This window comes from Pezoporus occidentalis, unplaced genomic scaffold (assembly GCF_034315485.1).
Source record: "Pezoporus occidentalis ecotype Australia unplaced genomic scaffold, CSIRO_AGI_Poc_V1 ctg16, whole genome shotgun sequence".
NCBI lineage: Eukaryota > Metazoa > Chordata > Aves > Psittaciformes > Psittacidae > Pezoporus > Pezoporus occidentalis.
Genome location: NW_026913425.1, coordinates 8,181,865 through 8,207,059, shown reverse-complemented (window position 1 = coordinate 8,207,059; position 25,195 = coordinate 8,181,865). Strand labels below are relative to the sequence as shown.

General features: G+C 41.3%; 2 protein-coding genes across 2 annotated transcripts in view; one reads left to right on the top strand and one right to left on the bottom strand.

Moving 5' to 3' along the window:
• Positions 1-25,195, bottom strand: part of LOC134160488 (programmed cell death 1 ligand 1-like) — an 88,997-nt gene that overhangs the window by 42,562 nt on the left and 21,240 nt on the right. The gene's annotated exons all lie outside the window — the stretch shown is intronic.
• Positions 13,965-17,751, top strand: LOC134160354 (relaxin-3-like). The gene is made up of 2 exons (XM_062612280.1): positions 13,965-14,214; positions 16,470-17,751. The coding sequence occupies exons 1-2, from the start codon at positions 13,983-13,985 to the stop codon at positions 16,835-16,837; spliced, it is 600 nt and encodes a 199-aa protein (XP_062468264.1). The 5' UTR covers positions 13,965-13,982; the 3' UTR covers positions 16,838-17,751.

The following is a 25,195-nucleotide window of genomic DNA, read 5'->3' as shown; positions in this document are numbered from 1 at the left end:
AAGACCATTTTCAATCAAAAGCTATGAATAGCTGAAGTAAAAGAACAAAAAAACCCAACTTTCTCAGCCTTTTGGATTTATAGGCTAATGAGAGCTTGATACAGTCTTTAAAATAAATGGATAACTTAATTTTGTTCAACCTCTCTCCCTTCTTTAGCTGTAAAGGCAACTACTGTTGCAGAACCAGATGGGAAAGAGACAAGCAGTCGTGCAGATTGCTTGGACACAGGAATTTTCCAAATATCTGGGGACATTTTTTGGACTTGCTGCTGTAGGTTTAATAGCTGGGTATGAAGTTAATTTCCTAACAAAAAATATAAATACATTACATTTATACTTCTATACTGCTGAATCTTCATTTTGCATTGTAACAGGTAGGTACTTTTGAGTAACTGCTCAGAGGTTGATCACATGACGAAGTGACTGATTTTTGTCTGCTTCCGTATGTGTTTTGGTTATGTCTGTGCTGTGGACTTACATAAAAGCAGGGACATGAGCTGACAATAAAATTATGCAGCTGAATTACCAAAAGTTTAGTGTAAAATAAAAGTTGTGTGTGGAATATGAGGGATTGCTTAAAAGCCATGCTGTATTCCTGTCTGTATTGTGATTTTTAATGAACTGTTAATGAGGAACAAGCCCATCACCTGGGTTTTTTAATATGTCAGTGAATAATTGGACATATTCTGAAATCTGTTCACTTAAAATTTGAATCAGGAAACTCGCCCAGAGGGAAAAGCCTGGCTAATAAAGATGTATTGCATGGGGAAGAATTTGTCTTACAGGACTTAAGTTTGGTAGCATGCTTTTCTTGTACTATAATATGATTAGATGGAATGTAGGAAATATTTGTGGCTTGTGTACGTAAATGCATCTTACTCGTTTTGCTTTTTTTGTGGACTCAGATGCATTTGGAACTAAACTTATCTTGATTGCTACATGTTGCATGTGGCTGGATTGATGTATGAATGCATGCATGCTACACAGGTTGGATAATCCCATTTTGTTGAGTATGTTCAAAACTCACTTGAAGCAATTTTTTTTCATACCCTTGAGTGGAGAGTTGAGCAAGAAGGCAACCAGAAAATAAATGCTTCTGAGAAAATTAAGACCTGTTCTTCTTTGATTAGAGATTGTAGAAGGATACACAAGTTCTAGACAGTCAAGGTCAACCAAAACTAACTGCTGATGTGCTGAATGTTCTAAATATTTTTTTTTTTTTTAACAGAGCAATAAAAAAGAAGAACCCAGGAACTTTGCTGCCAACAGCTTCTTCAAGCTTTATATCTGCCTTATGATATTTGTATGGGCTATGGGACACTGTTGAAAAGGATAAAACTATATGTGTATAAGTCAGTCTGGTTCACACATGGGACCAAGCTGAATATTTCAGATAACCTGTTCAGATAACCTGATAAACCTCTGTTTAGAATGTCTGCAAGAAAACTTGCAATAGATTTCCTCACCTCGATTTTGACAAAGTCGTATTATTTTTCTTCTCTGTTACGATCAGATACTTTCCCAGTCAAAGAGTACTCACTCTACTTCCATGGCCTTTCCTCCAGATAAGACTGTTAATTTCTGCTCTCTTGTTTCAAAATACATGAATTATAAGGTTATAAATACAGCTAAGGTAAGTACTGTGTATTTGGGGAAATGACAGTTAGTGATTTCCTTCAGTATTCTACTCCGATGCTGCTGTTTTGGCAAGGGGTAGGGATGATAAGAGCAGACAGGAATACAGACAGAAATCATACCCTTACACCATCCTGACCAAACACGGTCGTCAACTGATCATCTTGCCACAGCGCCCTGCTAAGATGGAAAAAAAGAAAGGTGAGACGTAGAAGGTGGTGTCTTGCCTCACAGTGGCAGATCTCATTAAGTGGTGGGTATTGAGGATTATGGGGATGCATTTATGTCAGTTTTGATGCGTAGTGAAGGAGACATGCTAAGAGAGTGTTAGCTTTAAGTGAAGACAGCATTGGGCCATGGCTTGTCACCTTCACAAGTCATCTTAGCTTAATTTTCCTGTCTGCCACTGACACAAACATACTAAAACAAAATCAAAATTTGTTTCATTTCTTGGTCTGAGCCACCAGATCTAAGAAATTAATTGAAAATGATGGTAGCTTAATTACACAAGCTGAGATACCTCCTGATGCATACAGGTGCAAATATATTTAGGTGATGCAGCAATATGTATCTCTGAACATTTCCTAAACCCCACTAAATACATAAAGCACACGGAATAAAACCAGGTGAATCTTGGAAATCAGAGTGTTGAAAAGGAGATTAGTACATACAATGCAGAAGGAAATCATAGAATTTAGGGTTTGTTGATGTTTTAAGTGAGGTCATTTTTATTACAGAAAGAGTGAGCGTATCTTAATGCAAACCCCATAGCAAGAGTATGTAGGATGTTTAATGAGGGTCAGCCTCTATAGTTTGAAGGGGGCAATGTGTATCCTACTGATTTCCAAATATGGAAGATTATCTTTGTGACTTCAGAGCCACTAGGGCAACTTCAGCAAAGGCTTGTGAAAATGTTTTGGAGATAAGAAGCTATGGAGCCAAATGGCCAATAAAATAAAATATGCTAAGCTAACTCTGTCTTTTCCAGGAAAATCATTTCTCTTTCCGAAAGAAATGTGGTAGATCTACTATAAACTCATGAAAGCAGTTATTGTGGCATCATATGAATATTAAGTTAGCATGAGAGACATGGAAATTAGTAGACATGTAAACACTGGAGTGAAGAGAAGATGTCAGAGGTTTGTGTTCAGACAGGAAGGCTTGGCTTTAGCAGGGTTTGGTCTGGATCTGCTTTGGTCTGTATTTGAAATTGAGTAGGTTATACTAATGAAATCTGTGGGTGGCAGACTTGATTGGTGTCATCAGCAGAGAAGAAACAAACTGTAGTACAAGAACTGATGACCTGAAGAACTGAGATAACAAAATAGGATTCAATTCGATAAAAAGGTCAGTGAGAAGCTAAAGACTTAACAGGGATTTCTGCTATCAGAGCTCTCCAGATGGAAATGACAGAAAAAGGGGACAAAAATTATGTATTAGGTGATTACAGAATGAGTATAATCCAGTATTGTGATGAAATTGTGGAAGCCAAGCAAAGTCTAGAAAAATCAAGTGAGATTTCTTAGTATCATGGCATGGTTGAGGTTGGAAGGGATCTCGGGAGGTTGTCTGGTCAACCCACCTGTTCTAGCAGGATCACCCAGAGCAAATTGCCCACGAAAATGTCCAGACAGCTTTTGAATATCTCCAGGGATGGATATTCCACAACCTTAGTACAAATACAGATTACAGGTAGGAAGGTCTTGATGCAGGAAAATGGTAATACATTCCTTGGAAGTTTATACATAATTCGGATCATTTCTATATAAAGAATCTAAAATTACTGAAGAGCTAAAATTATGAGAGAATGCCAGGCTCCCTTGCAAGAGAAGACAAAGTGATTAGTTGGTTTAGCCGTGTAAAAAGACATGAGGTATTTGGGTCTACAGGTCCTACTTACAGGATAGGATAAAGGAAAGTAAGAGAAGGAAGTTAAACTGATTACTAATGTCAGCAGTAGAATAAAATGAAGTGAACTAGCCTGGATGAATCTCAGCTGGAAATCTGAAGAATGATTATAATTTATTAGGAAATTAGGTTCAGGAGTTCATTTGTATTTTAAGATTAAAAATAAGTAGTTGAAGAGAAGGTTTTATGATACAATTGACCTGCAGCCACAATGCTTGTTCTTACTACTTACCTGATCATTGTGTCCATTCCCATACTGCTTTCTCAGCCACTTCTCTGCTTGCCCATGTATTCTCTTGGTGCAAGCCATGCTTCATCTCTGGGTGAAATAATGAATGTATGCACCATTCCCTTTATTATTCCTTTTCAAATGGTCTCTTTCCTCCAGGATATGCCTATCTTCAGCCTTATAGTCAACTGCTTCGCCTGAACTAATTCCGTGCTGCACAGTCTTCCCTGTATCTGAACCACCTTGATCAAACAACCTTGCATCTGCTGTCCTCCATTCTTTGGAATCAGTTTAAATTGGAAAGTTTCTGTATTTCTCTTTCATTAGGCACTTTATATCTGATCTTGCTTACAATTATTTTTTTATTCTGTCTTTAGCCTACATATCCAAACATTTTCTCATGATTTGCTTATTCTCCCCCGCTGAAATTGGAGGAGGTTTTTTCCTTCTTTATAGCTTGGGCTAATTAAAGCAAAAACTGAGCGCATGAGGGGAAATACCTGTTTTGAGTTCTGCTTTTGCTGTTGAAAATCTGTTAAGTGTGCCAGGGTCATGTATCAGAACTGAGTCTTTTCAGGATTACAGGGTTACAGAGCAGCCCCCAGGTGCACTACCTTTTCTGAATGGCTGAGGACACTGAGAAACGGTATGGACCTGTGTTCTTGGCCTTGCTGTTCTTTTCCTCCTAGCCCAAGTACATACAGCTGGTGTTATTCAGATAAATGATTAGAGGAGGGGACAATTGTTTAGCCAGCCTGCAACTGCACAGAACTTTTTCATTCACCAATGAGACTGTAGCTACCTTTTCCAGGATTTAGGTAGCTCACATCCTGTATCCTGAGCCATGTGAGAAGGATGGTGACTGCACCATCTGCTCTAGCACATGGGTGACAGGCATTGAGATTTGACTATCTGTAACATCTCTGTCACCTAAGATCTCTTGCTATTCCATAATCAGATGCCACATACAACTCACTAACATTGTGTTATTATCTGTTACTGGGAGTGGTAATCTGTATCATCCCACTGAGTATTACTGGTGTGTGGAGATCCCAAGCACTGCAATATGACAAAAATTGCAGTTAGAGATTTCAGCATTCAGACCTGGTTTAAAGAATGTCTTCACTGTGTTACAATATTCAGTCAGGTTTATTGCACACAAATGCAGCTTCAAATCACTGTTGTAATGATCATAAAACTAGGAGTTAAGGCATAGCTAAACAAGATTGTTGGTATTACACCAAATAGTATCAGCCAAAACAAGCACATTCTTTGCCTAATCTTCGTCCTTTCTTGTACCACAGTCAGAAGACCACAACTTATGTGTGATGTTCAGCCTGTATCTTTGTTTTTTGTATTCTCTGTCCCAGATGTTTTCATTCCAGCCTTACCCAGAGCATTCTGCACCCTACAGTTTTTGTGTGCTATGCTGTTAAGACTGCATATTTAGGTAACTGCCTTAGCAGATCTTTTAGTGAGCCGTATTCTTTGACAAATGCTTCTTCAAGTCCTGTGCTACCTACTTTCTGCCTTTAGCCTGCTGTCTTTTAGCCTAGGACTAAGACAAGAGGAAAAATTGTGCCCAAATATGGCGTGTCTAAGATACTTGTTAAAGCTTATGCGTGTTTTCATGTGTATGTCTGATCCACCCTCTTCTCAGATTCCTAATTGGGCAAATGCAGTATGGTATTGGTATAAAGTACATGGTGATGCAAAGTCGTTGCTGTACCTCATGCTTCCACTCCAATGCACATGTATAATAAATCATAGAATCATAGAATATTTAGAGTTGGAAAGGACCTTAGAGATCATCTAACTCCAACCCCCTGCCATGGGCAGGGACACCTCATACTAAACCATGCCACCCAAGACTCTGTCCAGCCTGGCCTTGAACACTGCCAGGGCTGCAGAATGCACAGCAGCTCATTCCAGGGCAACCCATTCCAGTGCCTCACTGCACTCACAGTAAAGAATTTCCTCCTTATATCCAATCTAAACTTCCCCTGTTTAAGTTTTAACCCATTACCCCTTGTCCTGTAGCTGCAGTCGCTGATGAAGAGTCCCTCTCCATCATCCTTGTAGGCCCCCTTCAGATACTGGAAGGCTGCTATGAGGTCTCCATGCAGCCTTCTCTTCTCCAGGCTGAACAGCCCCAACTTTCTCAGCCTGTCTTCCTATAGGAGGTGCTCCAGCCTCCTGATCATCCTCATGGCCCTCCTCCGTAAACCTCCTCTGCTATAACTCACTGTGCTTTTTAGAAGAAAGGGGCTACAGGAACAGCGACAATAACAGCACATTTGGGTTTTTTTGGCTGAACTACTTTGAGACAAATACAGCCTAAGGCAGGTACTTGAGTCAGACCGAACACTTCCATGTGCAGTTATCCAACTTCTTTGAAGACAACTTTAACGCTACACTGGCATCAGCTTATTTGTAATAAATAATACATAGCTGTGATTTTTTGTTGTTGTTGTTACTTCCACTGCTTTCTCACAGTGAAGGAATTTCTCTTTTTTTAAGGTAAGGCATAGAATGTTGGGCACACAGAGCACTGCTGACTTACAAAGAACTGGAGAAAATCAGAAGATCTGATACTGGTTTTGGACATAAATCATTAGATCATTAAAATTATGAGAAAATTATGAGCTTTTATGAAGTCAAAATATGTATTTTTTTAATCAGTGCTTTCTAAAGCAGTTACTTTCATATTGTGTGTATCTCTTGAAAATATCCGTTGTTGCTGTAGTATATTTTTCTTGTTTAGAATGAAATAATTGAATTTACGATGTCTATTTAGAGTCTGAAAATAACTTTCACCTGTAGTAGAAATGTCTGGTACTGACCAAACTCACTATAATCAACAAAAATAAGTTAATTGGAAGTTACAAATTTCTGTATCTATGACCATAATTTTCAAATGTATTTAAGGATACACAGCTCAATTTGAAGACAAGAATAGACAGTCAACTTCTCTGACAAATAAGACACTTTTTATTAGCTGTTCTTTAGGCAGTAAACTACCACCTGTCCTTCGAATTCTGGAATAAATAACCTTTATCAGAAGTAGATTCAGAAGTAAACACATCATTTGCTAACTGTGTGTTTTCCTCTTAGAAAAAAATTATATTGAAGTATGACCAGAGATAATTTCTCAAAAAGAGAAAAAAAAATGTGTAGCTATTTCCTCAATCTTTTTCATGCTTTTTTGACATTTTGAAACTCAGGATAATTTGTTCGCATAAAATCAAGCATTTCACTACTAAGATGAATATTAACTTAAGCTAACAGCAAGCAAAATTATTGATCTGTGTTCTTGTAATGGGTAGATCCAAGAAGCCTTACAAGTAATGAAATCTGAGGCATTTTTTGCAAGCCTTTAGAATGGTGTATACTGAGAATATAATTTTAGTATATTTGAATGTTCTTATGTCACACTTGGCAAAAATGCATTTTTTCTGTATTGGAAATCTTGTTTAAAAACAGTTGATTTTGTGTTTCAGATGGAAACTCTTCTAGCATTAGCCTAACGGTGGAATGAAACACAAATGCTCAAAAAGCATCCAGTAATGAATTAAGCTTAAGACTGTATTAACAGTTTCTAGAGTTAAAAATTAAATTCCAGATGGAGTTAATGACCTGATTCTGGTTTTGAAAACTAGTTGACTAAAATCAGAATATTGTTACAGAAAGACAAGTGAATAGATAATGAGTCAAAAGCTTCTAAACATAGAAGAAATTAATAGCACAGTTTCCGTAGCTGTGTAAGATTGATTTCTGAAAGAACCCTCACTTCTGCATTCAGTAATTGGTTCTGTCATCTGCATGTGAATGACGCAACAAAAAAATCTGTAACAGATTGCAAATGTGATGTATTTTAATGTGCAGAGTGATAAAATGGGTTATTACAGCTTGTGTGGTTATAGTAGCTTGGTCTGCACTTTGGCTGTTCAGGATTTAAGGCAGTGATTTTAATTGTCTTGGAAGGCGTGCCTCAACTCAGCCTATGGTGCTCCTCATGTTCCCTGAGCTCACAAAATGCAGCGCAGGACCACCTCACATTTTCTGCCTATTTTATAACATAATCCATCACTACTTGGTGCTACCTTATGTACTACTCCTGGGACATACGTATCCCTGCTTTGGTTTGCTTTGAATAACAGATCATTGACTACCTCTCCTCAAAGTTCTGAAGTCTACCTTGCTTCAATTTTGAAGAAGTTATGACAGCCTTTTATGTTTGATGTCTGTCATCTATTGATACTCTTTCTTCCAATAAAGAAAAACGAGTAAACCAGCTTGTTTTGCTATTTGTATGTCTCCACCTGTGCCTTTTAACCCTCCTTTTAATCTTATAAAAGAAATTTTTACAAGAGAGCAGTTTTAATAGTCTGTACAGCTGTTTTATTTACCAATCCCAGGAAATACCCTAATCCTATCTACTGTGAATTCAGAATTAATATCTGAGTGTTTGTGATTGATTGCTGACTATGGTGTTGAATCAAAAAGTGGTGTTAAAGGATGCAAGCAGGCTAAGCCGAATATGACCCAGACAGCAGTTTTAGGAGATAATAGGAGAGCTGTTTATTAGTCCATCCTAGCTGAATTTGAAACTTTTTTCTCCCAAAGGTTAAATGTCAATCAATAATGTTAATCCATTGCAAGACTCCACACTAAAAAGTGGCAGAAATGGAGCAAGTTTATTTCAGTGTTACACAGTCAGTATCAATGAAAGTTACCAAATCTGTAAGTGAAAAGCAACAGGTTTTAAGTAGGACAATCTAATGTCAAGCCCAGAAGTGGATTTGAACAAGCTACATAGAATATGCCAAAGATCAAGAAGCTAACAGTTAGTTGTCTTTACTGTCTATTTTTTACTGTTAGCTCTGCTTTTTCCTCGATAGACACATACTTTTGTTTTGAAGATGCTTGGTCTTTGTTATGCAGTATTTATTTTACTGCCAGTGCACTGAAATGCTTGCATGTGCCAAGCTTGGCCATATCTGATAATCAGGCTACAGTGTGGTTGAACTGTATGATTTCCTTCAGAGAACAGGGAAAGAAAGCAGGAAAGCTTACCTATAACAGAGTCTATTTCAGGGAAATCAATGTTTACAACACAAATTACCTGTAACAATCATAGCCATTGTACTGATAGAAATAATAAAACACCTAAAACAGCCGGCTCCCTCCTGTCATTGAAGCCTAACTGGCTTCAGCTCTAAGACTTACTGTCTTTGTTTTTATGAATCATGGGGGAAGAGATGGAGAATAACTGCAGGGGAAACTTGTTTTGACCTGAGGGCACTACTCTTGCCATCATAATCCTGTTGGGTTTTCTGGTCGTAGTATCTGATAGCCATGTATCCTGAATCAGTGTCAAGTCAGAGCAGGACTCTTCCAGGAAAGTGAGAAGTCATGATGAAGATGTCAGAATTAATCTCTCTGTGTTCTTGTTATGGATATGTCTTACTGAATCCAAGAAAGTGCATGCTACTTGTGAACCACAGCTGCCCATCCCACACCTCTCTTGTTAATCTGGTTTTGATAGGATACATGAGTGTTGTTGAGAAACAAGAAAGGTCTCTTTTGGCGGGGGAGGGGAGGGGGGGGGGATCCAATTTGGGTCCTTCCTTCATTCCTTGGCTGAATTATATAACTTTTCTGAACCATTCAATTACAGTAGGGAAAGCTGGATATTAACAGACCCTGCTTAAATGTTTTGAAGTTACTTAATGACTGCATATCACTGCTTTTAAAAGTAGAAGAGGAAAGCACTCATCTGGACATAGCATTACGGAATCAATGGGTAGGGTTGGAAAGGACCTTAGGATCATGTAGTTCCAACAAGATTATTTCTGCATTATTATTTAATTGCTTAACCAGTCTTGGAATTCATTATGTAAAAATACTAGGATTTCTTCATTTTTTTATTTATAAACTTTCTGAAGTTGAATTGCTTCCTAAAACCCATTGTCATGTGAAGCAGATAGTCGGATAACATTGGTAGTTGGTCACCAACTGCATACATGAAATGGTATTTCACATTTCTTGCAGAATCCTGTCTGGTACAATACAAACTTAAGAAATATTTTAAATTCATGTTTGGGAAGCTTTTAAAAACTAAATCGTTCTTGCAGCAGTGAATTGCATGAATTTGAAATGAAGTCTTTGAGAAAAAAAAAGACAAGTCTGTTCATTTCTGTTCTACGTCTGATCTTCCTTGTAGATTGTCTGACATTTAACGTGTGAGTAAGCCTTTCATTGAAGGAATTCAAGGCTATCAAGTTGCTGTTAAAGGGTATCTACTTAGCCACCTGTTTTCATGAAACATCTTGTACTTTCTATAAACTTTCACTGCTATTGGCCAACAGATGCAAAATTAAGTGCAAGGGGGAGAATCATCTTTACAGTCATTCTTGCCTTATTTTAGGAAACTAAAAACTTTGAAATACTTACCTTGAGACAGTACTATGGATGTACCCATAGAATCACAGAATGGTTTGGGTTGGAAAGGACCTTAGCTATCGCCTAGTTCCAGCCTTCCTGCCATGGGCAGGGACACTTTCCGCTAGACTAGGCTGCTCAAAGCGCCATCCAACCTGGCCTTGAACACTGCCAAGGATGGGGCAGCCCCAGCTTCTCAGGGTAACCTGTGCCAGTGTCTCACCATCTTCATAGTAAAGAATTTCTGCCTCCTATCTAATCTAAATCTCTCATCCTTCAGTTTAAAGCCATTCCCCCTTGTGCTGTCACTACAGGCCCTTTTAAAAAGACCCTCTTCACATTTCTCATAGGCCCCTTTAGGCACTGGAAGCTGCTTCAGGGTCTCCCCAGAGCCTTCTCCAGGCTGAACAAGCCCAATTCTCTCAGCCTGTCTCCATAGCAGAGGTGCTCCAGCCCTTGGATCACCTTTGTGGCCTCCTCTAGAATCACTCAAGCAGGTCCACGTCCCTCTTGTGTTGGGCGCCCCAGAGCTGCATGCAGCACTGCAGGTGGGGTCTCACAAGAGCAGAGCAGAGGGGCAGGATCACCTCCATCGACCTGCTGGTCACGCTCCTCTTGATGCAGCCCAGCACACAGTTGGTTCCTGAGCTGTGAGCGCACACTGCGGGGTCATGTTGAGCTTCCCATCAATCAACACTCCCAAGTCCTTCTCCTCAGGGCTGCTCTCAATCCAGACTCTGCCCAACCTGTAGTTGTGCATGGGATTGCCCTGACCCTAGTGCAGGACCTTGCACTTGGCCTTGTTGAACTTCATGAGGTTTGCACTGTCCCACCTCTTCAGCTTGTCCAGGTCCCTCTGGATGACATCCCTTCCCTCCAGTGTGTCAAACACACCACACACCTTGGTGTCTTTGGCAAACCTGCTGACGGTGCATCAATCCCATTGTCCATGTCGCCGACAAAGATGTTGAATGTGCCAGTCCCAACACTGACCCCTGAGAAACACCACACCATACTGGAAGATCCTACAGATGATAAATGAAATTTCATTTCTTTGCTCTGCTGTTGTCTGTTTTTTATAATACAAAGAGTAAAAGGTGTACGTTTACTTTGAATTATTTAAAAGTAATTAAATTGTTTAGAAGTATAATTTAAAAGTATTTAAATTATTTTCTTCTGCATGCATTTTTTTATAGAAGTATTTTTTCTAGCTATGAGGAACAGATAAACAAACCTAGCCTGTGGCTTGATTTAAATTCACCGCAAATTACCGAGAGATTGACACTTAGGCTTTTCTGTATAATGCCTTGTATGATTTAAAGTTATATGACCGACATAGTTTCTTTATGACATATCACAGTAGATGTAGTTGAAAGCCCTAGATGCAAAGGCAGTGTTACTAAAATACAGCTGAAGAAAAAATACTGAGCAATACACCCTACTAGTGAAACCGCATTAAGCATAGTAACATTAAGCAATGTCAAGCTACTGCCAGCTCATTCAGATATGATCGTTAATAAAACTCATAAACTCACTGCCTGTTGCTGCAGTCTTATATCAATGTAGCATTCATAGCTGATGCTTTTCAGCAAGAAGAGTGATGAAGAGTGCTGCGTTGTGGGCTTCCCTGAGGAATGAGAAATGTCTTGAGAAGGGATTCCCTCTGAGGCCTCTTTGACAACTTGTGCTCTATCAGCTACTGACAAGCATAATGGGCATCACAGGAAGTCTTGTCTTCCACATTCAGTAGCCCTGATGAAGAAGCAGGGGAGGCCAGAAAAAACAGTTTGAACTATTTGTTTTCCAGTGTCTTAACGGCTTGTATTTAGCAGCTGTAGTCAGAAGTTATGTGCTTCCGACAGCTGAAAAATCAGGATCTTATAAAAAAGCCCTAAAGGTGGCCATCATAATGTCTGTCTTTGCTTAGGGAGAGTTAGATGTGATGCCACAGTAACTGGTGATCCAGTTAAAATTGAAACTAAAGCATGAGGATAGTCAAGAGTTTCCCTGCTAGACTGACAAATCATCTTCCTACCTGGGGACCTCTCTAAAATCTCTGGTAAAAACTCTGAGAAGGACATATCCAACATTTTGCTACTTTCAAAGACTGGATCCAATATTGGGCATTGGCACCAAAGGAGAGTACGAAATAAATTATATTAGTTTACAACCTAGGTAACTCACCAGATCAGTCACTCCCTGACTCAGGAACCAGCTTCCTTTGCCCTGAAAGTCCTGGTAGTGTTCTCACACATGACTAGAGACCTCGCACCACTGGAAACAATTCTCTTGCCTAGAAGACTACTTGCAGTCCATGAGTAGGTTCACCTGATGTGATGGGTGTTTTCAGAAAAAGCCCATGACACCAAGATCAAGCAGCTGCTCTCATTAAAACTGCAAGTTGTGGTTAACCCTGAACAGCTTGTCTGTAACAGAGCACCAGTTAAAACTTCAGCTGAGGGAGAAGCAGATCGAGGTTTTGTTCTTCAGGAATTTCAGATTAGCAGCACGCACTTCTGAGGACTACTGACAGCCTGGGTGATGGTTACTATCACTGTCTACTGTTGAAGTGATACCACTGCCTGAAACATGTAAGACCGGACCAAAAAGAAAGCCCAAGCGTAAACAGCTTTGCAAGTTGCTCACTATTTTAGCCCTCCATGGCTTGTTTCTAGATTCAGCTCAGTGTTAAACACCCAAGTCCTCCTTAAGAAAGTAACCGGAGTCTACATCTTCTCTGCCCACTTAGGCAAATCACTCGGTTGTGGACTCGTGTCTTCTTTGTGCTCTCCCTCTAGACTGGGTTTTGAGGGCAGACACTGACAGTACTCAGGAGATGGAAAGCACAGCCCTCATGCAGAAGGATGTACAGACATGAGCTTCACTGAATTTTTAGGTAGATGAACTTCCCTGGTTTTCATGGTCCGACAGTTTATGAAAGAGGAGAGCAGCCGGTTCTTGTCCTGTTGTGCTGAAAAAAAAGCCAAACAAAGCCAAACCGAAACACAGCCAAAGTATTCTTTGGGAGGCAGCACAGCTGTTTGGTGAGACTGACGAATGCCACCCTTGTCCGTGAGCGCCTGCTGGGGGCTACTGATAAAACATACAGGCGTGGTGCTCCACAACCCAGCACGTGTGCCACTGAGCATGGGTCTCGAGAGCGACAAGCCTAAGAGGAATTCAGGCTTTTTAAATCCCACCTCAGCCGTCCACAGCTTAAACAGTGGAAGAGAGTTTATGTCACTTTACTTGCCCTGTCTTTTTGCTTCAAGGAAGCTGGATGTAGGAGTAGTTGTGCAGGTTCTGCATAGGGAAAACACTGATGAGCACGAGTTTTTCCCATTTTAAGGGCCATTGGGGAGGGCACCGGCAACTGGTACTTGACCACAGAAGAGTAAACCCGGGACGGAGCCGGAGCGCCGGGGATGAAGCACGTCCCGGACAGAGCCGCTCCGAGCCGGGAGGCTGCGGGCGAGGCTCAGCTCCGCCGCGGCAGCACGCAGCGCGTCGGCGGCGCCACGGGACCTGCCGGGGGCCGACCCCAGGCCGGTTCCGAGCGCAAGTCCCGCCCGGCGGGAGCGGGGCGAGGGCGGGGGCGCCGGTGCGGCGGGGCCGGGCCGGGCCGGGCGGTGACTCAGCGCCTCCCTCAGCCTATAAAAGGCGGGAGGCGGGCTGGCAGCAGCAGCGCGCCCGGCACGCGGGGAAGGCAGCTGTTAGGCGCGAGGCCGCGGGCGCTGGGCGAGCAGGCAGGGCAGGGAGCGGAGCCATGCGGGCCAAGCTGCAGCTGCTGTGCGCTGTGGCGGCGCTGCTCTGCGCCGCGGCACCGGGTCCGCACCGCGCTCGGGGCGCGGCGCCCGCCGTGCCCCCTGCGGGCGAGGGCGATGGGTACGGGATGAAGCTGTGCGGAAGGGAGTTCATCCGCGCCGTCATCTTCACCTGCGGCGGGTCCCGCTGGAAGCGCCTCTCCGCGCTGGCCATGGAGCCGACGGCCGCGGCCGGTGAGTATCCGAGGAGCGGGCAGGGCGAGGTTAGCGGCCGCGACAGGCGGACGGCGGCGCGGCAGCCCCTCGGACAGAGGTAGCTCTCGGGGCTCCTCGGTCGGGGGAGGCTCCGTGAGGAGGCACGGGACAATGGGACAGAGCGGACAAAGGCTAGCGCCTCGGGGCGCTCCGCGCTCCTCCCGCCCCAGCCGCGGTCGGAGCGTCCTCGGCGCTCCCGCTCCCGGCGCTGCTCGGCGGTTCCCGCGACTTAGGAAAGGAGCCCCCAGATGTAGAGGAGGAGACAGGGCACTCACTGGTGTGGTATTAGTTGGGATAACTCGCGAAGTTTGGGTCTGTTCAAGGACCTCGCTGTGCACGGGGATGAGCACCCCTGCCGGCGGCAGAGTCTCCCTGGGCGCTCTTTACTTAAAAAAGCCAAACGCACGCAATAGATAGCACATGTAGGTAAGTGTGATGCGCCCCAGGAAGCGGTAGGGAGTGCTTCTCGCTGTGGCTTCGCTCCCTTACCGAAGCTTGTAACTCTCCGGTCCGGGGAGACCTGTCTCGATCTCCCCTCCCTGGCAGGAGCTGTAAGCGGTGCGCCTCGCCCTCCAGAGGTGTGCGAGGGGCGCTGCTGGACGTGGGGTCCTGTGCTTTTACCTGTCACTTGTGCTGCTCTGTACAGAAGAGTTGGCACGTTGGAGGGTGGATAGGACTCTAGTGCTTCAGTTTAAACGGCAAGAACTGCTTCAGGAATCTGTGGTGGAACAGATAATGGGTAAAATGTGCCTCAGGTAACTTCACAGTCTCATGGTCCAAGTCAAATATATTAAGAAAATGTAAGCAGATGGGGTTTGGGCAGTGTTCTGAAATTACAGAGTGTAACAGGGTAATTTTAAACCTCATTGATACTGATATTTTGAATAGTGACTATAACATTTTTAAGAAAACTGGAACTGTGGCTAAACTGCGCCACAGAAGAGCTTTTTTCCTACTTGAGTATAGTGTTAATGAAATAACACTGGACCTCAGACAGTTAATGCAGCCAGCATTTTGGGTGTCTTGGGAATGTTTTACTTGGGTTTTGGGTTTTTGTTTGTTTGGTTTTTTGTTTGTTTGGTTTTGCATTTGTTTTTTTCTTTTTCCAGTGGAGTAAAAGATAAAATTTACCTTTGTAATTACAAGTTACATATATGCAGCCTCTACTGAGGTTGTGTTCTTTCCCAGCGAACTTTGTTCTTATTAACAGTAGCTTCTGAGAGCAGCAGTCAGTAAGGAGCCTGCACTGTGCTGCATGCTGTCTAAGTCATCCCTGCCCCAAAAGATTACTAAATAGCAGTTACCATCTAACTGGTAAAGAAGCTACAGCCACTTTTTTTGTACATATTCAGGCAGCTATTCTATCTGAAAGTTAGCTTCCACATATTAATTAGTAGCATTAATGTAAATATAACATTCTCTGGGTGTTCTCATATTCTTTTAGCTTTCTGAAACAAAAAAAAAACATACTGACAGTGTTAAGACCACAAGACAAACACTTTGGATTTTCTTTTTCACTTAAATGAAAGAGCTGCTTTTCTTCGTATTGGCTGAAGTAAGCAATGCCGCTTGCATTGCAGAAGTAAGGCCAAGAGAAACAGTATGAAGTGAAAGGAAGTAGAGCTGGATTTTTGAGAACACTTCAGTCAGTGAGACAAAGTGTGTTTCTGAGTAAATTCTGCAAGCCTCTGCCCTTGATAAATGAATGAGTGGAAAGCATAGGCTGAAAATAGCTATGGAAAAACACAATCTATAAGAAGCAGTTTACATACTTCATCCAATATTTAGTCCTCCCTACATCTGTTCTTCATATGATGCAAGTTTGTGCAGTTGTACATGGTACAGGAGTGGTCTAATCTAATTTATGGGCCACATGACATAGTACTGTGTGGTTTCTGGGCACAGGTCTTTACCAAAAAAATTAGCTTCTATAGAAGTATTGAGACTTCTAGTCAGTAACACTGAAGTTGAAAAGATAATTGTACCTCATGCATGGCTCTAGCTGTGCACTCTCTGTGTCTACCAGGCAGCATAGTCTTTAAAATGTAAGATTCCCATAAAAGTAAGCTGTAAGTAAATCATGGAGTGGAGACTCTGCAATCCTGACAAGTGTCCTAGATAACAGTACTTTGCTTGTTATTAATGGAAGGGGTTTTATTGCTGTTTTAGGGCTACATGCTCCTTTTGGTACTCCTACAGTCTGAACTGAAAAAAATAATCTTCTCTTTAAACAGATTCTGTGAGAACAGCAAGTAACAAACTACTGGGAAACTTGAAGCTGCAGTCAGTTTCGGGTCCTGAAGTGGAGCAGCCACGGAGAAGCAGCCAATCTTTTGGATGGGAGATGATTAATGACTTGTATAATTTGAATGACAATAATGAGTATGTACCTGGGGCAGATGACTTTAAAGAACTTGTTCGAAAGGTAGAGGAGGCTGTTAAGAAGGAGAGGGGGGGAACAGGAATTGCAAACCCCATGGGGTCAAACAATTACCTTTGGGCCAAGTATCCCAGAAGAAAACGTGACTCTCTGGGGTTGGCAGGAATTTGTTGCAAATGGGGCTGTACAAAAGCTGAAATAAGTGCCATATGCAGAGTTTAAAATCCTCTCCGCGTTTACGCATGAAATCAATGTTTGTTGCAGTGCTACTTTATTGAATAATATACAAAGAAAGCTCTTGCTGTATTTTATTTGTGTTTGTGTCTGTGTGCCTGTTAATACTGCTGATTGTCTTTAAAAGTAATAAAAAAAATTTAAGTGTAATTGTAGTGACTTTGGTTTGCTGCAGTAACTTTCAATCTGTTTTTTACTAAGCCTTTTCATTTTAAGGTTGAGCCTTTAACTTACTACAAGTGTATTATATATTTGTAGCCTTTTAGGAAGAACTTCAATATTTCATAAAAGGGCAATTACACTAAGTGTTACAAAAGTTTTCCTTCTCTGTCAACTGAAGGAACATCCAGATATGTTCTTGAAATGCACTGTGCAAAGCTGTACAGAAAGAATATTTCACCAGTTGAAATTCCACTCAATTCTTACTGAGTTTACTGATTACTTTTGAACATACTTTTCTAATTCCCTTGTAATTGCAGAATCATTTTATGCAATATTGTCTTTCTAGAAACTTTACCACAATACAACACTTGCAGCCAAAGAATTTCTTCTCCCACTCACAAATGGGCTTAGCAGGTGAATTATTAACACAATTATTCCTGTGTATCTTACTTCCTGTTTTCTTCCCTACCACTGCAGAGCAAGAGCATTGGGTGTGCTTAAAGTAATTTGTTCTACAGACACTCAGACATCTTCCTGTGTCTTCTTATGGTGTGCTAGTCTGCTCTGCTTTAGATGTATTTCTAAGTTGCTAATAGCACAGTTGTTACCTTTGGAAAAGGCAACCTGAAGAATTAAGCCATACTCTTCTTTGATTGAAATACTGCTTAGTGAAATTATTGCATCACTTTATTCCTTTTCCTAAGACACTACTATTTTCCAATAACCAGGCATCTAACAATCCTTTTCTTTTTAAATTAAAAAAACAGGGCAGAGTGAGTGTTCACTATCATAGAATCACAGAATGGTTTGGGTTGGAAGGGACCTTAAAGCTCATCCAGTTCCAACCCCCTTGCCATGTGCAGGGACACCTTCCACCGGGCCAGGTTGCTCAAAGCCCCATCCAACCTCACCTTGAACACTATGCTCTCATCTTCCAGCTAAACAGCTGCAAAACATTCCTGTCCTGCTCAAATGTCTTGGTCTTGGAGTCTTTCAGTAATGTAAGTAAGAGGCTGGTGTGTTTTATGAGTTGATGACAGCAAGGACGCATTGCTGGTTTGGGGGGGTGGGAAGATACATGCTTCAGATCCTTCTAGGCCTGATACCAGGAACAATGTGTGCCAAGTTACCTGAACAACCACTCTTCTCAACCTCTTGGGGTTTGTAGCAGTGCTGCTCCACTTCTGTTTCAGAGAAGTCTGGTACTTTCCATACCTTGTCAGACTTCCTACATTACCAAATTTATCTTACATGTCCCAGCACTAGGTCTCCTGGGTCTCTTCCACACTTGCTGAATGCTGCACGAGAGAGGGAGAACCATGTGTGTGTATCTCTTTTGCATAAGGTTGATGAGCCTGCAAAATATAAACCAAGGTTTAAAGAGAAGCATTCGCAGCTTTGCATTTGAAAACTTTCAGCCCAGCACTGAAGAGTGTATAGATACAACTTCCTCTGTATCCCTCAGTTCTTTGTCTGTGTTGCCTCTTGGAGGTGTGGAACAGAGAAACACCTTCAAAGAGGTACACTCATCCTGGAAAGGACTTTTTATTCATTGAAACCTCATTGTTTAATGTCTACATGTCTACTTTTCAAGGGTTTTTTTAGACTACCCTACAATTCCTGGGAATCTTTCAAAAATTTATAGGAGGAAGCACAGGTTCCACTTTCTTGCTGTCCCCCTCAGACTCTCCTTTTGGCAGACCCTTAGCAGATACAGCTTTGTCAGTCTGTGTTCAAGCACACACAAGCTTTTTCTCTTATTGTGGTTCCATGCTTGGCCAAAACTTTACTCGGGCGACAGCAACCATCTCAAGATTTGTCGGTGAGCTGGGTTTGAGCTTGCACAGGGTCCCAGGCCACATAGGCCATATTTGAAGCTAAAAGTCATTATCAGTCAGGAGAGAGTATGGTAAAATATTGACTCCAGCTATGGTCACAGCCGCGTACCTATTCTAAATTCAAAGCTTGCTTATCACAGTGACTTGGGCTTGAAAAAAGCACCTGTCCCGCTCATAGCATAATCCTTTTGCATGGAAGTATACATAAGTGAACATTCACCAGTGTTCCCAACTTGGCTTAACAAGTCTTTCTTTCAGACTTGAAGCATCTAAAAATCTCTAGAATTTTTCCTTTGAGCCTATATTTAACCATAAACTTAGAGCACAGCTAAACTAAATTAGTTGACCTGAATAGGTAACTGAAGGATCAATGCCCCATGACACAGCCCCCTGCTATCTATGAAGAGATCATCAAGGAGGCAGGCTTTTCACAGCATTACATAGGAAGAGGATGAGAAATAAAGGTGATTGATAGGTGGGACACCAAAGGCTCAGGCAGGAGATACGAAGAAGCCTTTTGGTCACAAGGGCAACCCAACAATGGGGCCAGAACACAGGGAAGTTGTGCTGCCTCCAGCCTTGGGGAGCTTTATTTTCTTGATGTGGTATTGAGACAGGTAAGCAGAAGCATTTTAGTTTATTATATGCAAATATATATTCATTATATGCTAATTTTGTTGATTATATACTGAACATATATACTGAACATTATATACTATCATATATATATACACACATACACACTGTAACTATTTTTTTACACAGGTGCAAGAAGATAGGAAACAGGAATGGCTAGATGTCTCAAATCATACTCGAAATAATGTCTTAATTGGCATGAGAGGGGTTTGGTTGGGTAGTTCATACAGACAAGTATGGTCTGTTCAGGAAAGATAGCTAAGACCAAAAGGTTATTTCAAGGATGTGCATGTTTATTCTTAGTCCAGAAGGGCTATCAGATGCTAGAGTGACTAAACATTTCTCAGTAAAAGCAATATTGATGTCATGAAGGGGACTATTGTAGGCTGTAAATTAAGAAGATAATAGAGATTAGTCTTTCTCTGGGTGACTAAAGGACTTATCAAAAGCATGAGAACTTCATACTAATGGGAAATTTCAATTATCATTTTGATGATAAAGCAGTACAGAAGGGCACAGACTACCCAGAAAATTCTGGAAATGCCTTGAAGCACTCTGAAGAAGATGGAGAAAAGAGCTGGAGGCAAATGTACTATTTAATTATAACTACTAGAAAAGATCTGACTAAGAATGTGGGCACAGTGGGCATCATAAGAAAGAATGACCATGTTATAATCATTTTTAGAAAAGAAAGGAGCATTAAGACAAATCATGACATAAAGAAACAAAACCAGTGTATCTATCTACCTAATGTCTCTCCCCATTCTCCAGCATTTACTGAAATTACTAAGTGCCATTGACTAGCCCAACTGCACCAGTCATCTAGCACTGAGAACTGAGACTAGGCTAATGTTGTAGATGAGTGGAATGCAAGGTATTTCCAGAGGTAACAGGCAAGAACCTGCATGTGTATGATGTCTGTAAGCTCCACACTGCCCATGCAGAAGCTGTTGTGCATGGACTAGATGGACTGGATGTTAAATTTGATTTAACTTTTTAATTGATATATCAGTATTTCTGAGGAGAAGCCACTTTCAACAGTGACCTGACTAAGAGGTTTTAATGACTAAGGTAGAAAAGCCCATGGATCTGATTAGAGCTCAGTCAGCTGTAGCTCAGGCAACACATCTAGCATCCACATTTAACAGTTCTTTTCAACTCCTCTTGGTGTAATTGTTTAGCTTTCATTTTTTCATTGTTCAAGTTAGATATACTCAATCATACCCTAAATGATTGCTAACTGGAGTTCTTGGTGGGGGGAAATACACTTGAGATATATACTCAGTTTAACTAATTTAAATCTCTGATTTGTTAATATTTGATTTCTTAATAAAGATTTACAAAAGCTCTGTAATAATTGTTATACATATATATAAAAAGTAAAGTTGAAATGAGCTGTCTAGGTTCAGTAGAACTGTAGATAAGATTACAGAAGCAAACCAAGAACAGTAATAGCAACTACTTTTGCAGGACTCTTTTTCTTTCTTTCTAAGAAAACAGTAATAAGATAGCAGCTGTATTACAGAGGGAATGAAATATGGTGTTAATTTTCTCCCACCATGCAGGATCAATCAGTCACACAGCACCCAGCTAAAATTGATCAGATGTGCTTAAAATATGTACTGACCACACAATTTGATCTTGAACAAGATTTTCCTTGTTTAGATGGTCTGATTTGCATCAATTCTGCTATAACTGTACAATAATACTCTTTTCTCTCCTGGCATACTTAATCCATCTTTGGGCTCTTCTCACATTTCCAGTTCTTCTGTGAATCTTTTACAAGGTGGCGGGTGTATCTTTAGAAGTTATCTGACATAATTTCGTTCTTATTATTGCTTATTATTACAAAGAAACAAATTCTTTGAGACGTCTTGTCTTTAACATCAGATTTATCTCCACAGAGGCGCTAGTTCGAGATCCAAGATTGACAGAAAATTTTGTTTTCCATTCCATCATTTGTGATGCAAGCAGGGTATGTTCGACATCTCCCTCTCTGTTCAGCCACCAATTTGAAGATCTGATACTACAGACAAAGGAAAGCATGGTAAAGATGATAATTTGCATAAACAGGTGTTTTGGAGAGTTCCAAACTTTTTGCTTAAGGGAAAGGTATTTATAAAATACCATTAGGCTTTCATTATAAACTTAAAATCCTTAAAATTGGATCTTGAATCTGAAGTTTAAAACCAACTCAGTTTCATAGACATTCTTACTTCTAAAGGGCCTATGGCTTTTGTTGCTGCCCAAACCTATTTGTTTGTGAGAGGCTTGCTGGCAATTTCAGATTACAAAGCCCAATTCAATGCCAGGAGTGTTTTCCTACATAGCATCTGATAGGCCTGCCTTAGTAGGCCCTCATTCTGGTGACTGAGGTTAGTAATGGAAAACACACACCAAAATAACAGGACATTTCTATTCAGTGTCAAGCCACTTGACATTGCTAAGCTTGACGTATTAAGCAAACCAAGTATAGAACAGGCATTTGACTCAGAGCCATCTCAACCACCTATGATCACCTGAGACCAGCCCCAGTTTATCATTCCCAGCTAAAAGCAGAGTTAAGCCCAGAGGACTACCCCACTTCTCTCCTGCCTCACTGTAAGGTTTCTAAGGGGCAGCTCAGTTTTAACATAGAACAGCTCCACCTCAGCCACATCCTGCCCTTGTGTGGTGCTGGACCTGGATTGGCATGTTCTCTTTCATATGCCCCTGGACTGGATCACAGCACAGGGTGCTCCTACACTGCTCCCCTCCTATCCTAAAGCAAGGCTCCACCTTTGCCAGCACGGTCACAATGCTAATCGGCCTGCTCCAAATGTCTGTAAGCTCACCAACTGAGTGGGAGATGCTGACTGCCCATCTCTGAAGCCACATGTCCCAAAGGGCCCAACAGTCCCATACAGGGGGCTACAGTTTCTCCAGGGCAGTTTCTTTTCTCCATATCGTATTGTTCCTGTAACAGCATGGTTGTCCAGACACTTGCAACATGGGATGTCCCAAAAACCTTCATAGAGAGGCTGTGATGATAGCCCCATATCAATTCCATTTTAGCCTTTGAATTATAGACTGTACAGCAAGGTAATAAAATTTTGCTTAGTCCTGGGAAATGAAGGGCATATCTAGTACCTTGTAAGTATTCTTCATTTAGATCTTCTCCACAGATTTGAAATGTAAGTTGTATCTATCTTGTAGAGACCATTCAGTATTAGACACTATTCTGCTTTCCATTTAACATTCATTTCTTCTGCTAAGAGAAGACTATTAGTCAAGAGCATGGATGCAAAAAGCAGGGGATTCATTTATAAAACTGTGTGTTCATATTCTAAATACAACCTCAAAGTCCTGACGTTTAGTTCATGCTCCAGTCATCTAGTTTGGGGTTAGAAGATCAGCTATGCTTTTCATAGCTTTTGCTGATGTTTCCTAGGAAGCATGATTTAGCTCACATTAGTTCATTTTCTTAATGACAGCATTACTCAAAATGAATTATTTGACACCTGCCATAATCTTCACTGCAGCCACTGTGCAAAAGGTTGAACTCCAGAAAGGTGAGCCCAGGGCTTGCAAAGGCCTCACAGAAAGGCCCCCACACAACTCCCTCCCAGATCCCCTTGAAGCACACAGCTTTTGGTTTTGGCTGCTGTGACTACCAGCACTTCTGCCCCATAGAGCGCAACCTGCCAGCTCTTGCGCAGAGGAAGGGCAGGGGCACAGATCCTGGGCACCATCCTCCCTGCCCTGCTGCAGCAGGCACCTGGGAACAACCAGGCAGTGCCAGCAAGCACTGAACTGCCAGACCACTGTTGCTCATGTTTCTTCTGTGCAGTGCTGTATAGCTTCTGAGTTAGCACTACTTCAAATATAGCTGAAACACTTTCTTTGAAGGCCTTTCAGTAGCACTACAGCCTTACAGGTACTCTAGGGAGGAGGAGTTAAAAAACCAACTTGTTTATGTCTAGTCACATCTTTCAGATATTACTGCTTACTGCAACATTCTCCAGATATTATTCTTCCAGTCCATTTCTTTTGACTTGTTCACATCACCAGCATCTGGCTCTATGAATTGCATGCATGGGGTTATTAAACACCTGGATTTCCCCCAGTTTTACCATTTAGACCAATTTCATTCTGCTTTAATCTGAGAAATTTTGCTTCTTTGGCTGCTCTTTGCCCTCAAATTCCTATTTTCTAGAGTTAATGCTGCGTAGCGTATCACACGCTTCACACGAGTGCATGTCAGATGTGCAGTGCAGTCAGTCACAGATGGGTTGCACGGCTTTCTGAGAGCAGCTACCTCCTCTTACAAACACAGGAACCAGCACAGGCAGAAATCACTTGCCCCTCTAGCACCAACCTCGGTACTCACGTGCTACGCAGTCCCTTTATACATTTCAGATGAGGCACTCTGGAAAATACATGGCAACTCAGTGTGTGCAGACACACAGCAGTAGTAATGTTTCTTAGTTGCAGAGATGCTATGTGACTTTTAGTAAGCTTACATGGATGTGAACTTCTTTTTTGTAAGTTCTCTAACAGTTTCAAATCTTTGTAACATAACAGGAAAGGTAAGTGGCATATGGTTGTTTTTATACTAGTTGTTTTGGGTTTTCTGATCTACATTCCTCAATGAGCTGATGTTTAGCACAGCTCCACATGGAAAATGCAACTGGATGCACAGAAATACAAGTACACAGCAAATGTCCCACAGAAGATTAAGGTAATAGCTCAATTTAATACGTTATTCCATCTTTCTCATTCCCTGAAACAAAAACCATGGAACCCAAGCCCAAGTTCAAACCCAACACAATACAGTTCATCAGAATTCAATACTTGCTGTGCTACAGTATTCATTCAGCTAAAAATTCTTGAACTCCCCGTTTCTGGACATTTCTGCATTGCCTAAAATAATTAACCACAGAAAACTTGACGCATTTTAGTTTTACCTTGTTCTTCTGCTTATATTAGTATTACTTGGCTATAACATTAATATTTAATGTTTCTGCTCTTGGTCCCAGTGATTTGCATTATGAGAGTATCTACACATGTGTCTGCATTTCTGGGGCAGATAAATATCTGAACTAGTCTCTGCTGCCTTGGTTGCTTTATACAATTAACATAATTATATCCCACTTGTTTTTTCTTTTAATGCCTCCCTAACCTAACAGTTTGGGGTAATCTTTGCAAACACTGGACAGTTTTATTTCTTTATTACTACCCACACAGAACGTTTCATTTGGTCTGACTGCAGTTTGACAGGTTTCTAAACCTGAATTTCAGAATTCATTAAAACCACTCTGAGTATTTATTTACAGAAGTACAAGAAGACCACCACACCATTGCATACCATGAGAATGCGCTGAAGGCTCCATTGTCCTGCACTTTATGATACCGGGACAACATCCTTCATGACATTATTACACCCCCTGCGGTATTTTCATCTTCAAACTTCCTCCCTTTCCCAGACATTTGTTCTCTAGAACAATTAAAAATCCCAAATCATGTCAGGATAATGGGATTAGGAGGAGAAGCAGAACACTACCTATAATAACCATTAAACTTCGTTGGGATGGGATTTTGTCACACAAAATAATCTTCAGACAACATACTCTGAGAATTAGTTGCCTTTCATGTGTGGGAAGTGGAGAAAACAGTAGCTTAATTTTTATTGCCACCACAGTACAGTAACTTAAGTATGTATTTGCATGAT

Excerpts from the sequence above, each read along its gene's own strand:
- LOC134160354 (XM_062612280.1), top strand. The coding sequence starts at position 13,983 with ATGCGGGCCAAGCTGCAGCTGCTGTGCGCTGTGGCGGCGCTGCTCTGC. Across the intron at positions 14,215-16,469 it reads GGAGCCGACGGCCGCGGCCG|ATTCTGTGAGAACAGCAAGT; the intron begins GTGAGTATCCGA and ends CTCTTTAAACAG.